The 13,948-nt window shown below is 32.8% G+C and overlaps 1 protein-coding gene across 1 annotated transcript; it reads right to left on the reverse strand.

Moving 5' to 3' along the window:
* Positions 1-4,696: 4,696 nt before the first annotated feature.
* LOC134686739 (baculoviral IAP repeat-containing protein 7-like) lies at positions 4,697-9,379 on the reverse strand. The gene is made up of 6 exons (XM_063546450.1): positions 9,311-9,379; positions 8,242-8,950; positions 7,022-7,212; positions 6,344-6,512; positions 5,705-5,947; positions 4,697-5,403 (listed from the first exon to the last, which is right to left on the reverse strand). The coding sequence occupies exons 1-6, from the start codon at positions 9,311-9,313 to the stop codon at positions 5,216-5,218; spliced, it is 1,503 nt and encodes a 500-aa protein (XP_063402520.1). The 5' UTR covers positions 9,314-9,379; the 3' UTR covers positions 4,697-5,215.
* Between the last annotated feature and the right edge of the window lie 4,569 nt (positions 9,380-13,948).

The raw sequence follows: 13,948 nt of genomic DNA on the forward strand, positions 1-13,948 counted from the left end.
TCTAAAGTCGTTCAGATAGTTTCAAAAATTCAAAGTTTTGTAAACGGTTAATTTATGATTATGACTATATCATTGACAACTCATGTCAACACAAAAGTGCTGACTACTGGGCTGGTGATACCCTCGGGGAATAAAAACTCCACGAGAAGTGACATCGACCCAGTGGTTGTAAACAAACTCATCATAGATACCCGGATTGAAATTTTGTATTTATGCTAGACGTTATTATTATCCTACTAAAATCTTTCTGAACTTCCATCTTCTCTTTAAATTTCTGTGGATATCTAATGTTCAGCTGTTCTGTTCATCCTCTCAATGCCAGGTCATTGTTAGTGATTATTTCCATACGCCTTGAATCTTTCGGGGGCAGGACATTTTTCGGGACGTCCGGATCGGGTGTTTTTTAGCCCGGGATTTCAGAATCAAGACCCCTTCTGACCCCCTCCCACCCCTTTTTGCAATATTATACAGTCTTTCAACCGTTCTATCTAACTGATAGTCAAAATGAAAGTAATGGTCAATTTATGATATTAAATCTGATACAAAAAAAAATGTAGAGCAATTAAAGTACACACATACAAAGGTAAAATAAGTCTTTAAGGATGTACTTAGGTGAGGTTAGGTGAAAATTAGTAAATTAAGAAGTTAAAATTGATACTATAAGCTGGTTGGGAATTGATAAAGGAAAAAAAATAAGCTAAAAATATTGATAGGTCATGGACCATTATGAGATTTAAAATATGGCGGGAAAAGGCTGACTCGGACTTTTACTTCATATTTGCATTGGTATTATTAGGTCTAAAACAAAAGAAAGAAAATTAAGAATCTTCTGAAATTTTGGTAAATGACCTTTCATGAGCTATTAAGTCTTATATGAAAAAAGAAATGGGTGTTATGGAGCAAAATATTTTACATGGTATTGTATGGAAAAACACCAAGGAGTCCGAACATTTGACACAAATTCCAAAACATCACCTAAGGACATCCTTAAATAGAAGACTTCCAAATGTGTCTATTATGAGATTGAATTTAAGCTCTTTATTAATATCCTTTAAATACAAAAATTTAAAAAAAATCCAAAAATCTAATTTTAGATGAAACGTTGGTTTTTCTATGTTATATTAATAGAACATTTCACAGTGATTAGTGCGCAGATAAAAGGTGTTATTTTCAATCTATTTGATCTGTGAATGTTTGCTTAATAAGTTTGATATTTGCAAACAATAAAACGATTCTAATAGTATTGTAGTGTTCTGTTTGAATACTGACAGTTATATGAAAAAGTTATATATTGATTTTTAGCTTGTATGGTTATTTATAGCTATGGGGATTTTGGGATAAAAATAACCTTGAAAATTTTCAATCGTTATTTTTAGATTGTTTCGTCAATGCTCAAATAAAGATAACAGTTAAACTTACCAGTGCAGTGAAGAACACGTTCGATTTGTACGACGTTTTTTTTCTCATATATATTTTATTTGGTAAGTGAAAAGCAAATAATAAAAAATGATTTCATATTATGGATTCTAGTCTCAGCTGAGCAGGACATGATAAAACAGGAGGATACCTGAAAACAATGTGATATGTGTAATTGGTTACGATTACCGCTGATGAAAAAGATTCGACATGATCACAATCAATCGAGGGATATCACGGCACTCAGATATTTTATCGCTGGGCCCATGCAGGCTCCGTATGTGCTCAGTATAGTGGGATCATGAGATCTGTACTGAGCAATTATTCAAGGTGGACGTAAGGTTCAAATGAAAAGGCTCCGATTTATTGGGATAGGGATCCAGACCCCATATATGTGGGCTCAATGCTCCAAAGAATTCCCCCTTACCAAAATAAATGTATAAAATTATAGGACGGGTTGACGAATTGAAGTTCTGTGTTAAGGGTAGGAGGATAATTCCACATTGATATATTATTTTCAATCTTCGCCACTTAAAAAAGATAATTTTTTAAACTCCGGCAATTCTGCACAAATGGTCATTCGCATTTCATATCTATAGTAGAAGAGAGGCAAAAGTTACCAAAGGGACATTCACAAAATTGATTGAAAATAAACTTGACAACGGCATGGCTAAAAAAGAAAAGAAAAACAGGTCAAACTGACAATCAACAGTAAAAAACACGTCACAGAAAACTATTACTGATTTAAAATATGTTGGTGGTCAAGACATTTATTTTCAATTTTGAAAGATTATTTATATTTCTAGTTGAAGTAACTGTAGTCATTTTGTGTGCCACCTTGCACATTTTTAAGTAATTCAATTGCTTTTGTCCCTACTCGCCGAAAACCGAATGGTCGTCCCCGGGATATTGTTTTTGACAGCATGTTTTACTTTATCCTGCCGCTGTAATTTCTCTGATAATATTTTTTTTAATTTCTTTAGTGCATTTATATATTCAATGATGTGTGAATTTTAGCAGTACATTTTATCTATTAGTTCTACTCTGGGTATAAAACAATTATGACAACACCACACGTAGTAGAAAAATAGTCCACGACATAAGGTAGAGATTGAGAAACACCAATTTTGGATTCCACCAGGGGTGGATCCAGCCATTTTAAAAAGGGGGGGGGGGGTTCCAATTACATGTCCACAATAAAATGCATTGATCTTCCAAACAAAAGCGGGTTCCAACTCCGGGAACACCCCTCTGGATCCGCGCCTATCAACGTGTCGTTCATGGTAAGTTGATATAAATCACTCATTATTTTTTTAAGGAGAAAGAATGTACAAATATTATCTCATTTGTAATTTCAAAATTCGTCTTTGACATCAATCACTGAATGAAACTTGTAACCGTTTCGGTTCTTATATATATTTACCCTACAAGTTGCCTTCATTTATTCGGTTTTGAGCGTTCCAGATGAAGGTTAATCCAGAAAAGCGTGTTCTTTTCTTCTTTTTGAAAAAAAGTCGAAATCAACTTACAATGAATATCACGGCAAATCTTTTTAGGGCCAAAATTCATCAGCACTTGAAGGATATATATGTAGTTCAAAATTTCTGTAAGCACTTAGAGCATATTTTGATATATTTGAAATATCGTCGACAAGACAACAAATCTTCAATGCTTGACCTAAGAGTATAAAAGTTGACTTTTTTAATAGGATAGGACTAAACAATCGTCAGTGATACAAGGATACATTTGTAATTATGAAGCTGAGTTCGTCAATAGGACTAAGAATCGTCTAGGCTCAAAAACTTTGTAAGCTGACATCACCAATTAGACCACAAAAATCGTCAGTTCTGACAAGATATTATGTAGTGTAGCTGACTCGTCGTTAGAACAAAAACACATCAGTTTTTGCAAGATATTTAGCTGACATTTTCAAATGGATCATTGATATGCTACAGTAGCTGATTTTGTCATTATTTTCCACAATCGTCAGTGCTAAAAAGATATGTAGTTTATAGCATCGTCATTAGGACGAACAATATTCAGTTCATAAAGATCATATAGACTAGCATCGTCAATAGAACTATAAATCGTCTAGGCTCAAAGGATTTGTAGCTGACATCACCAATAAGACCAAAAAATCGTCAGTGCTGATGGGATATAATATAATGTAGCTTAAATCGTCAGAACAAAAACGCCTACTGGATATTAAGCTGGCTACGTCGATAGCATAAACATTGGTAGTGCCGAATGGATATAACGCTGGCATCGTCAAAAGCACAAACATAGGTAGTGCCGAATGGATATAAAGCTGGCATCGTCAAAAGCACAAACATAGGTAGTGCCAAGTGGAAATATGGCTGGCATCGTCAAAAGAACAAACATAGGTAGTGCCGAATGGAAATAAAGCTGGCATCGTCAAAAGCACAAACATAGGTAGTGCCGAATGGAAATATAGCTGGCATCGTCAAAAGCACATTAGTAGTGATTAATTGATACATAGCTGGCATTGTCAACAGCAGAAACACTGATAGTGCTTAATGGATATATAGCTGCCATCGTCGTTAACACAAACATTTATAGTGTTATAAGGATGTGTAGCTTTCATCCCCAACAAAGTTTGAAAATGCAAATCCAAGATTTAGGCAAATCAAAAGTTGTGAAAACAAGTAAGTACATATACTATTTAAGTATGAAAACTATATTCGAAGGTTGCAGATTCTGGGAAATTAAGAATTCAGAAAAAATTGCTTAAAGGATGGCTTCTTCGATCAATTTCAAAACTTCAAGTATATGTTTAGTAAACAAGTAAATCTACTTTGTGTCGCTAGCTCATACATGGTTAAGTAAATGTGTTCTAGGCTGACTACTATACACTTGGTTTATATATTGTAGCGTAATACAAGTGGATTCCAGTTTAATGGTTTAGTAGCTTTAATCAACAATGTCAACTCCCTATTTTCCATTGTCATTCTAAAACTCAGAAATTTGTATCAAATAGTAAGGTATTGAAAATACCTATGAATCAGTTATCTGTTTTGTAAATTTATGTTGTTTGGAAAGTTGTCTTTGTGGTCTTCCCCTTAGATTATCAATAGAAAGAGTTGGATCAAATTCGTTTTCATGGCTGATCTGTTAACATCGTGTTCCAAAAGTTTCAGTAGCATGAACATTTGTATTCTGCATATGATGCAATAACAAAACAAAAACTAAGATGGCTAAATTGTATTTTCTGTATTCAACAAATATATTATTATTTCTACACAGTAGATACATTGTCTTAACACATAGTGCAATACTGTTTTAATTTTTTTGAAATAATTTTTCAAAATATTATTTTAAAAGTCCCATGTGATCTTTGATGTACATATATACATGACGAAATCAAGCTATTTAAGTCTAGATTTTTGTCTTCTGTTGATAAAAACGTTTTTGTCTATTCTATCTTCTGCTGATGACTATTAACAGTAACGGTGAACAGCAAAATCCAATCAATGTCTTAAAATGCCAAACTACCTCCTTGCTCCTTCTGCTCAATTCCACCGCATGCGAAATCTACATTATGTTTCATTTCACCGCATGTCAAAGCTACATTCTATTCGATTCCACCTCATGTCAAATCCTCTTCTATTGTTTCATAAGACGCTGTCATTTACAATTAAACATCGTCACCTCTGTTAAGTCTGGAGTAACCGATGCTTCTGTATATTGCCTGGAGTAACTGAGACGCCTCTTTTCTGTCTGGAGTAGCCCAAGCAATATTTGGAGAGGTTTTGGGGTTCCTCTATGTGTTGATGCATTATCAAGAAAGATAAGTTTTCACAGATCCACGTACATGTTGCCTACATATTGGACAACGCTTCATGGCCGGAGCGCATTGACCACACGTCGCCAGATGACCACATGGAAGGAAAACTATGCTGACATCTTCTTCCAAGCAGACTTTACAAAGAAGTAAATCTTTGTTGTTAACATCACCGTTTGTAGAACCTTTAAAAGAAAAGCAAATAAGTTCAAGTATACATCAACTACATTGCATTGAGGCATAATGGAGAGTTGATCAATAATAGGCAAAAAGTTATAACCATACAGCTTAAAAGTTCCACATTTATCTTGTTTTAACTTATAATCGACCTTATAACCAAGATTGATTGATTACCCACTTGCTTAACGCCTAATATGAATTAGTTTATTTACTGATTACTGAGCAGTTTATTAATTTTTTTTTATTAAAAGGGATTAAAATGGGATTATGAATAGAACTGCACTGTGTGAGATAAACCATTCTTACCTTTACATTCGCCTGTTGTTGTTTCGTACTGAACACATGGGATTTGGTTTTCTGTTGAGGTTGGTACTGGTTTTAGAACCTCTGATGCTGCTTCAGGATTTTGAATGCTTTGGATTGGTATCTCTGTAGTTGAAATGCTTGCACTTGCACCTTCAATTGGTTGTGGTTGGTTAGTATTGGATTGACGTTCTTCTATTTCAAGTACCTTTTCCATAAGTTGTACTGCAGAAATGGCGGTTGTTTCTAAAAATAGATATAATAATCTGTTAGTCCACTTTCCTTTTGGGATTTGATAATAATTTTTAAAACATCAGACCATTGATGAGAATTATATTATAAGATAAAACGTTAAACTTATGTTTATGGGGAATTATTTAAATTTTTTTTGACACTACAATGAAGATTTACTTATGTATGTTAAAAAGAGTGTAACATGTTATTCGTGATCAATGACAAAATAACAGATACATAAAATACCAGACTTAAATAAAGAAAAAGCAAAAAAAAACCACCAAAAATTGTAAATATCCTATTTCGACCAAAATCAAAAGTTCAATCATATGCTCCGGAAGGGTATTCCTTTTCTTTAGTGAAACCTTTCGTATCGTTTAAGTAGTTATTCTAAAGTATTTAACTTACTGTGTTGACGTACGGCCTCTTTGTAAGCTGGTCTGATAATTTCCATAGTGTAACCCATTTCTTTCACACTTCTTACAGATATAAGTCCTTCAATGTCAGTTTCTGTTTCGGGTGTATTATGATTGCTAGAGGTAGCACCGACGCCGAGTGCATCACCGGTATTTTCGTGCTAAAAAAAATAAATCTAAATATATAAGTATATAGTTTGTATTGGAGTATTCTTCGTGTAAGCATTGTAACAGTTATTCTTCTGCTTGTTTAGGTGTTGGGATGTTGTTTCGTTGAAAAACTCTTCTTTAAATATAATAAAATTACACAGAATGCATGAGATTTTTCAATGGAAAATTCATACATGATTTCTTTGATTAGTAGTTATATAACTATACATAGGAAATCGATATCCTATGGCTTTATCCATAATATACGGTCTTTTCTTTAAGGATTCCAAATGTCTGCCCTTCATGCCGACCAATTTGCAGTAACTTTATATTGATTTTTTCAGTAGTTAAATTGTTTTTATTCTGAACATGGATGAAATATTTGCCACTGAATGCTAAGCTACACGGTAAGAACGACAAACCTATCTTTTTGATACGACCGCTTTTCTTATATAAAAGAATGGGTAGGCAAAAATTGAAGAAGAAAAAAATGATTTTACATGTTGAATTAAGTTTATACCTGATGATTTGATTCTTCGGTCAGTTCACCGACCATACTTTGGACGAGTTGGATAAACTCGTCACCTTTATTTTGACGTAAGTATGTGCATTGTGGGAACCAATGGGCGTGTTCGACCCATGCATTGTCTTCAGCCTCCCAGCTTGTCAAACCTCCTCCACAATGATAACATCTTACTAGATCGTTGATACCTGAAACAAATATTAGGTATAAGAAGATGTGGTATGAGTGCCAATGAGACGGCCTTGGCTCACACCGAACAGCAAGCTATAAAGGTCCAAAAATTACTAGTGTAAACCATTCAAACGGGAAAACCAACGATCCAATTTATTTTAAAAACGAGCAACGAGAAACACTTATGGACCACATCAACAAACGACAACTACTGAACATGCATCATTTGATTTTTTTATCCACGTATATAAAATAACAATTTATTAAATAAGTATGGTGTTGTGTGGAACTAAAGATAAAAAAAAACAATAATTATTATTTAATGAAGAAGTGCAAACACATTTCGTCAATTTGAACTAAAATTGTATGTTCCTCAAATTAATTGGTTTTGTTCTTATAAATTATAATGCACTTCCCCTGCCATCTGTTTATTTTATTTAGTATACTTGGAAAAAAGGGGACTTGGAACAAACTAAACAAAACAATCAACCCTTCCTCTTTTCCTACAAAAATTGAATGGTTGATGCCTTTAGCCATTACATTTAAACACGGACAGCTTTTATTGCAAATTGTAATTCGATAAGTTTATGATATTTTAAGGAAATCCCCTTTAACTGAAGTATGTAGGCCAGGACTTTTTAAATATAGAAACCGATGAAATAATCTAGTTTCAGTTCCGGACTTAGTGCAAATCAACTAAATGTGTAATCAATATTTCCGTGAACAACCTACGTATTTAAAGTTTTTAATCAGAACTTTTCATAATGAAGAATAACAAACACGGATATTGGTCAAAAAGAAATTATCTTTTTGTTACTAGTACAGTGAAAAAAACAATACAAATAAAGAAATAAATATTCCAGCAAATAAACCCAACAGTCATACTTAATATTTAATTTTCTTCACTACAAAACATGCAATTAAATTATTTAAATAAAAACACCCCACTTTATGACATAATAAGGAAAACAAAAATAGTCATGAACCTTCAAAACTTATGCACAAATGCAATAATATCTTAGATATAGACATGAAAAAGCATGTACCTGTATAGAAAAATCCGGCTTTTGCTAAGTTTTCAGCGGACTGTGGATAATGAGTTGGCCAGTTGTTGAAGGTTTTCAATCTCTCTGACATTATGGTGTTGTTTGGATATCTTGGGTTGGTGTATGGTATCATAGATGACGAAGAAGACAGGCTGTTTGGGGATGGGGACATATGTACGAAATTACCACTCTCTGTGGAACTGTTGCTGTCTAAACCGTCAATACGATCGTAAGACCCATAACCTGAACTGAAACCCGACATGCTTTCTGTATTGCTTTGGTGATTTGTCACGTCATTTTTAGTTGACAGGTCTTTGGTTGAAGGTTTTGTTTCCAATTTTAGTATAAAATTTCCAGGGTTGGCTGATCTGTCACATTTGTCTGACGTTGGTGCCTCGAACTTTTCCACATCTTCGCTACATTTTGAACCAGATTTCATATCGTCATAGCTATCCGTCTTACGCAGACTTTGTATTAGTGGACAAGAAGGAGATTTTCGTGCATGCACCAAAAGTGGAGCTTCTATTCCGTTCCAATTGCCCTCTTTTAGTCCACAAGCTGAACACGTGACAATGTCGCCCTTTCCTTCATAGCTAAATCCAGCAGACGACAAACGAGAAGCGAAGACGGGACATGATCCAGGGAAATTAGAATATGTGCTGTAACGCAAGAGATTTTCGGAGAGTATGTTAGAAGATGCAACGGTAACCTAAAAAAAAGATAAAAATAAATATTTAAATTCTTCATACAATTATTAAAATGAGACAACACCCGTACAAATTAAGTTTAATCCCATAACCCAACACTTGATTAGTACCTAATTATTGCATCAGCTAGATTAAGTTATCCAACCCAATCTTAGTTCACACATACCTTAATTAAGAATAAAATAAGATAGCACAACCATAATGTATGCATTGTATATATATATATATATATGAGCCAAATAATGCATGTATGAATGATCCTCATTAATGACATTATCGTAGAAAAACTCATATTTATCCAATTGACTAAATATACATTATCAGAATTTCCAAACAAACTGTAAAAGTAATTCGTTTCTTACCATTCTGGTTGAGGTTTACTAGTCTGAAATACTAGTGAATTATAATCGTTCAACTTAGATGTGTGTTTATATATTCGTTCAGGAAATTTTACAAATCTATAAATAAACTCGGTCAAGGTTCAAGGTTTCTTTACCGAGTCTTTATTTATAGACGATTATTTTTTTATAAAGTCGGTGAAAAGTTATAAACGATAACGGATAATTTTCCAAGCATAGTTTCATAAATTTGATTGCATAAACAAAATTAAGAATAATATTGGGGAAGCTTAAACAAAATTAAGCGTAATTCAAGTCTGCAATTTATGTGTTTTTAGTTCTGTAGATCGTTATTAATTTTACTCTATTCAATACATGAAATATGATTAGTGTACATAACTACGTTTAAAAATAAAAACAAATACGAAAGGGTGACAATGAATGTCTCTGCTACCCTATTCCCATTTAACTGAACTTTGCAAAATTCAAACAAAAAGTTAGAATATATCTAGATTTTTAGGAATGCCTCTATATATAGATCTCGAAGCGCCAAAATTGCAAATAAAGAACTTTTTTGTTCGTTTTTACATATAGTAGACTTTTGAAAAATACATAACTGGTGTCAAATTCAATAATATTATTATGAATTTATTTCAAAATCTTGTTATCATAATTATGAGTTATTTTGCGTACAGTAAACCGTATTTTTTTCAGCAAGAAACAAAAACCCCAAAGATTTGATGTTTATATTAACAAGCACAAATCTTTAAAATAAGGAAGATCAAATTACCGATTGCGAGACTGAAACCGTAAACAGAAAATCCATTCATGTTTTGCGATCAATGAAAACTTTTCCATTCATGCATAGATTTACCTTGCTAAAAATAGTCATCAGTGATAGTGGGAAAATCATAAATCTAAATATAAGTTTTTCAAGTTAGACATGTTTTGCCAAATTCTTACATATTTTTTAAGATGTTTTTTTTATTTGCAGTACGTTAATCTAAGTTGTACAAAATTAATTTTAGAAAGAAAAAAAAACTGTTGCAACTGATGCATCCAGGGTGTGATGCATCTGAGGTTGTCATATCTGAGAGTTTTAAAAAGTCTCTTCAATCTAAAAATCAATTTTTTGTTTCAATTTATTCGAATCTTTGCATAATTTTGAAATATTATGAAGGAACGATGCATGTATTTTAAAGATTTTAACTCATAAAAATGTAATAGGAAGCTTAAACTTGATTCATGGCTGTATACTGTAACAGTTACATATAAAAAAGAAGATGTGGTATGATTGCCAATGAGACAAATATCCACAAAAGACCAAAATGACACAGACATTAACAATTATAAGTTTGGTTAAAAGATTAAAATTCTGTCGTGCTTTTTGTACTGATGCTACAGGCCCGTAGTCAGAGTTTTCCAAGGGAGGTTCGTTGGACTCACAAACTCGACTGCAACAGTCACAATTCGAACAGAACTTTGACTTTACAGTGCTTATTTGTTTTCAAGGGGGGGGGGGGGCTACGGGTATGTGCTAACCGGTGCACATGTTAGTAATTTGTGTGTTGTTAGGTCCACTTTTTCGGAGGAGCTATGTGTAAGTTGTTTGTGGATGTGATCTGATATACTGCTCACTATTCAATACAATATGTCTGTTATTCGTCTTCTTCTTTTTTTTCTTTTTTTCTTTAACAATTTTCACTATTAATCGAGCACTTGAGAGCAGTACTGTCATGATTAACTGATTGTAAACTTTTCATTTATAAAGACTTGAATTTCAGAATGCTTAGCATCGTACATGTATGTACTATATACTGTTTTCATGTTGCCATTTTTTTTTTATTGTAAAGAGTTTTGGCGTATGCAATATAGCCTTATAAGAATATTTTTCATAAATTAATTTATTTGTAGTTTTACGCATACAGTAAAAAAAAAATCGAAGGTCAATGTCATGAAACAAAAAAATGTTTTCAAGCGGCTGAGCAAAAATAGATGAATTGCGTTTAAAATACCAATAAACCATATTGACCCAAGTACCCCCTCTAACGTTTGTTTCAACTTCGGCGACAAAGACATACCGTGAGTTGACCCGGTCATTGACGTGATAGATTTATTTTTATTCTTTTTTTTAAATCTCTTTGCAAAAAACATTTGGCAAAACTACATGGGGTATCTGTAAACAAAATTAACATAACCACTGGCCAAAATACTAGTCAACTGCCCAAAACTTCAAGCCAAGTAGGAAAAAAGAATCACAAACACACAAAACATAATAAATTATATATATTGATGTCATATTCAACATGATATAGATATTAATTTTGTTCTATAAATTAATCTAGAAACTGACACATCCATCTATTCAAATGAATAAGTTTGAATTGCAAATATACGCCCTCAATAATAATACTTTTGTTGAATTTTGAAAGGTTTTGGGAACTCTCAGGCTGTCAACCCTATCAGCAAACCATGCACACCTACACAAAAAACATTTGGTCGTATAGAAACTCTTTGAGCGTTTTAAAATTCCAATTTATAGCGGATACCAAACGGATATGGTTTTTCTAATCGTCAATATTTACCTCCATATAGAAGATTTTATCATGAAAAAAATCGAAAAAAGCTCCGCAATGTGTGATTCTTTAGATTGTCTTCTACGGTTTATGACTTGCGAAAAACTGTCATGATTTTGCATTGGAAAAATATGATTTTTATTCTGATATGTTTATTAAATAAATATATGCTATTTTTAATTTATTTATTATATCTACTATTTTGCGGATTTCTTTATGAATATAGGAATATGCAACATTTTAATTTCAGTTAGAAATGAAAGTAGTTTTCCCTTTTTCATTTAAACATGTGCATGTATGTGTTGTAATCAATCAATTAAATGATCTTGAATAATTGTCAAGTTATATATGTACAAAAGACATTATTAAGATATGAGAAAAACAGTATTATATTGATTTAAAAATAAATATAAGAAAATATGAACCCTCGCATTAGTAAATATTGTTTTCATATATAGAAACTAGATTAGTCATGTTTAAATTTATCGTTAGCTAAATAAAGTTTTCCAATGATTTTAAAACATTCAACACCATAAATAGTCATACTGCAATGTGTTTTAAAGATTTTGACAATCATTGATAAATAAGATTTACTTTCCTTTTTTTTAAAACAGCACTTTCGATATGAAAATTCTGGTGCATATAAATCAAAAGTTGTTTGTTAAGAAAAAAGATTCATGTATAACTAAACGTCAATATGTCAGTTGAATCATCAAATGCATATTATTTTATATATATATTATATTTAGCATTTGAAAATTTAAAAAAAAAGAAGATAGCAGTCTTATAATTGTGTTCGCCATACGCGCGTTTCGTCTATAAACAAAAGATTCATCAGTGACGCTCGAATCAAAATATTTCAAATTGAGTGCAAAGTTGGTCGTATTCTATAAAAAAAAAAAAAAAAAAAGAACTAAAAACGACCGAAGCCAAGTTTTCTAATGAAATATCATATATTTTGAGATGAGGTGTCATTGACAGGAAAACACCACGGCAAAGTAACACAAAAGACATAAATATATTAGAAGACAACGCTATTTAGACTTTAACAAGGGGCAGTTATTTATCATACAATGTTTCAGTTTTAAACCACCTTCCTAAAATGTTTGAAGGCACCAAACAATTTCAACCAAAGAATAAAAACTGTCCGGATAAAGAAAATGCAAAAACACTCCCCAAAAAATGCTAAACAGCAATGTTCAGCATAAGACAAAATCTGACGAAACTTTGTTTATAACTAACAATTCTTATTTGGCGTTCCTTCATTTGCAAAAAGGTGTACTCACGACAAGTGAAAACCTTGTTTATCCAATTTTAAGAATATTTTTTTCGACAACGGTGAGAACCCAGGAAGGATAAAATGTGATTCTCATTGCTGTTGCAAATCTACCAATGAAAGAGAGACGAAATATTAAATGAATCTTTCAATTTTAAATATCAAATTTCAGATAAAATAACTACGAATTTCCTTTTCTTCCAACGTTTCTATTCTGTCAATCACAGTTTAATACTTTATTTTCCCTTTATGGTATTTTACTATTGGCACCAACCATTTACCTTCTGTGTGTTTATGTGCGTTGGTGAGGGGCGTGAGGTTCATTCTCTGGGTAAAAAAAAAACACAACAAAAACATATAGGAAGGAACAAGACTTGTTTTGAAACCCAATGTTGTATTCGAAGTTTGTCATACTTTTCAACGGAATCAAACGGTTCCCCACTTTCTTCATCTTCGCTAGCCAAGGGTTACGATCCACTCCCGCTCTCTTCACTTCGCTAGCCAAGGGTTACGATCCACTCCCGCTCTCTTCACTTCGCTAGCCAAGGGTTACGATCCACTCCCGCTCTCTTCACCCTTGGCGGATTGAGCCAACATTTGTGATTACAATGTTGCGCCATCTATCGGAAGATAAAAATAACGCCAATTCCGAATACATTAGTCTTGACCAATGGTAGCACTTGAACTCTTCAATTTGGAGGTTAAAACACGGTAGCGTCTAAATTCTACACACCTGGTAAAGCCGGAAATGAAAGCATACGTCAACATTCATGCATTTGTGCATGAAACATACATAGGAGCTTCTATTTG

This window comes from Mytilus trossulus, chromosome 10 (genome assembly GCF_036588685.1).
Source record: "Mytilus trossulus isolate FHL-02 chromosome 10, PNRI_Mtr1.1.1.hap1, whole genome shotgun sequence".
Taxonomy (NCBI): Eukaryota; Metazoa; Mollusca; class Bivalvia; order Mytilida; family Mytilidae; genus Mytilus; species Mytilus trossulus.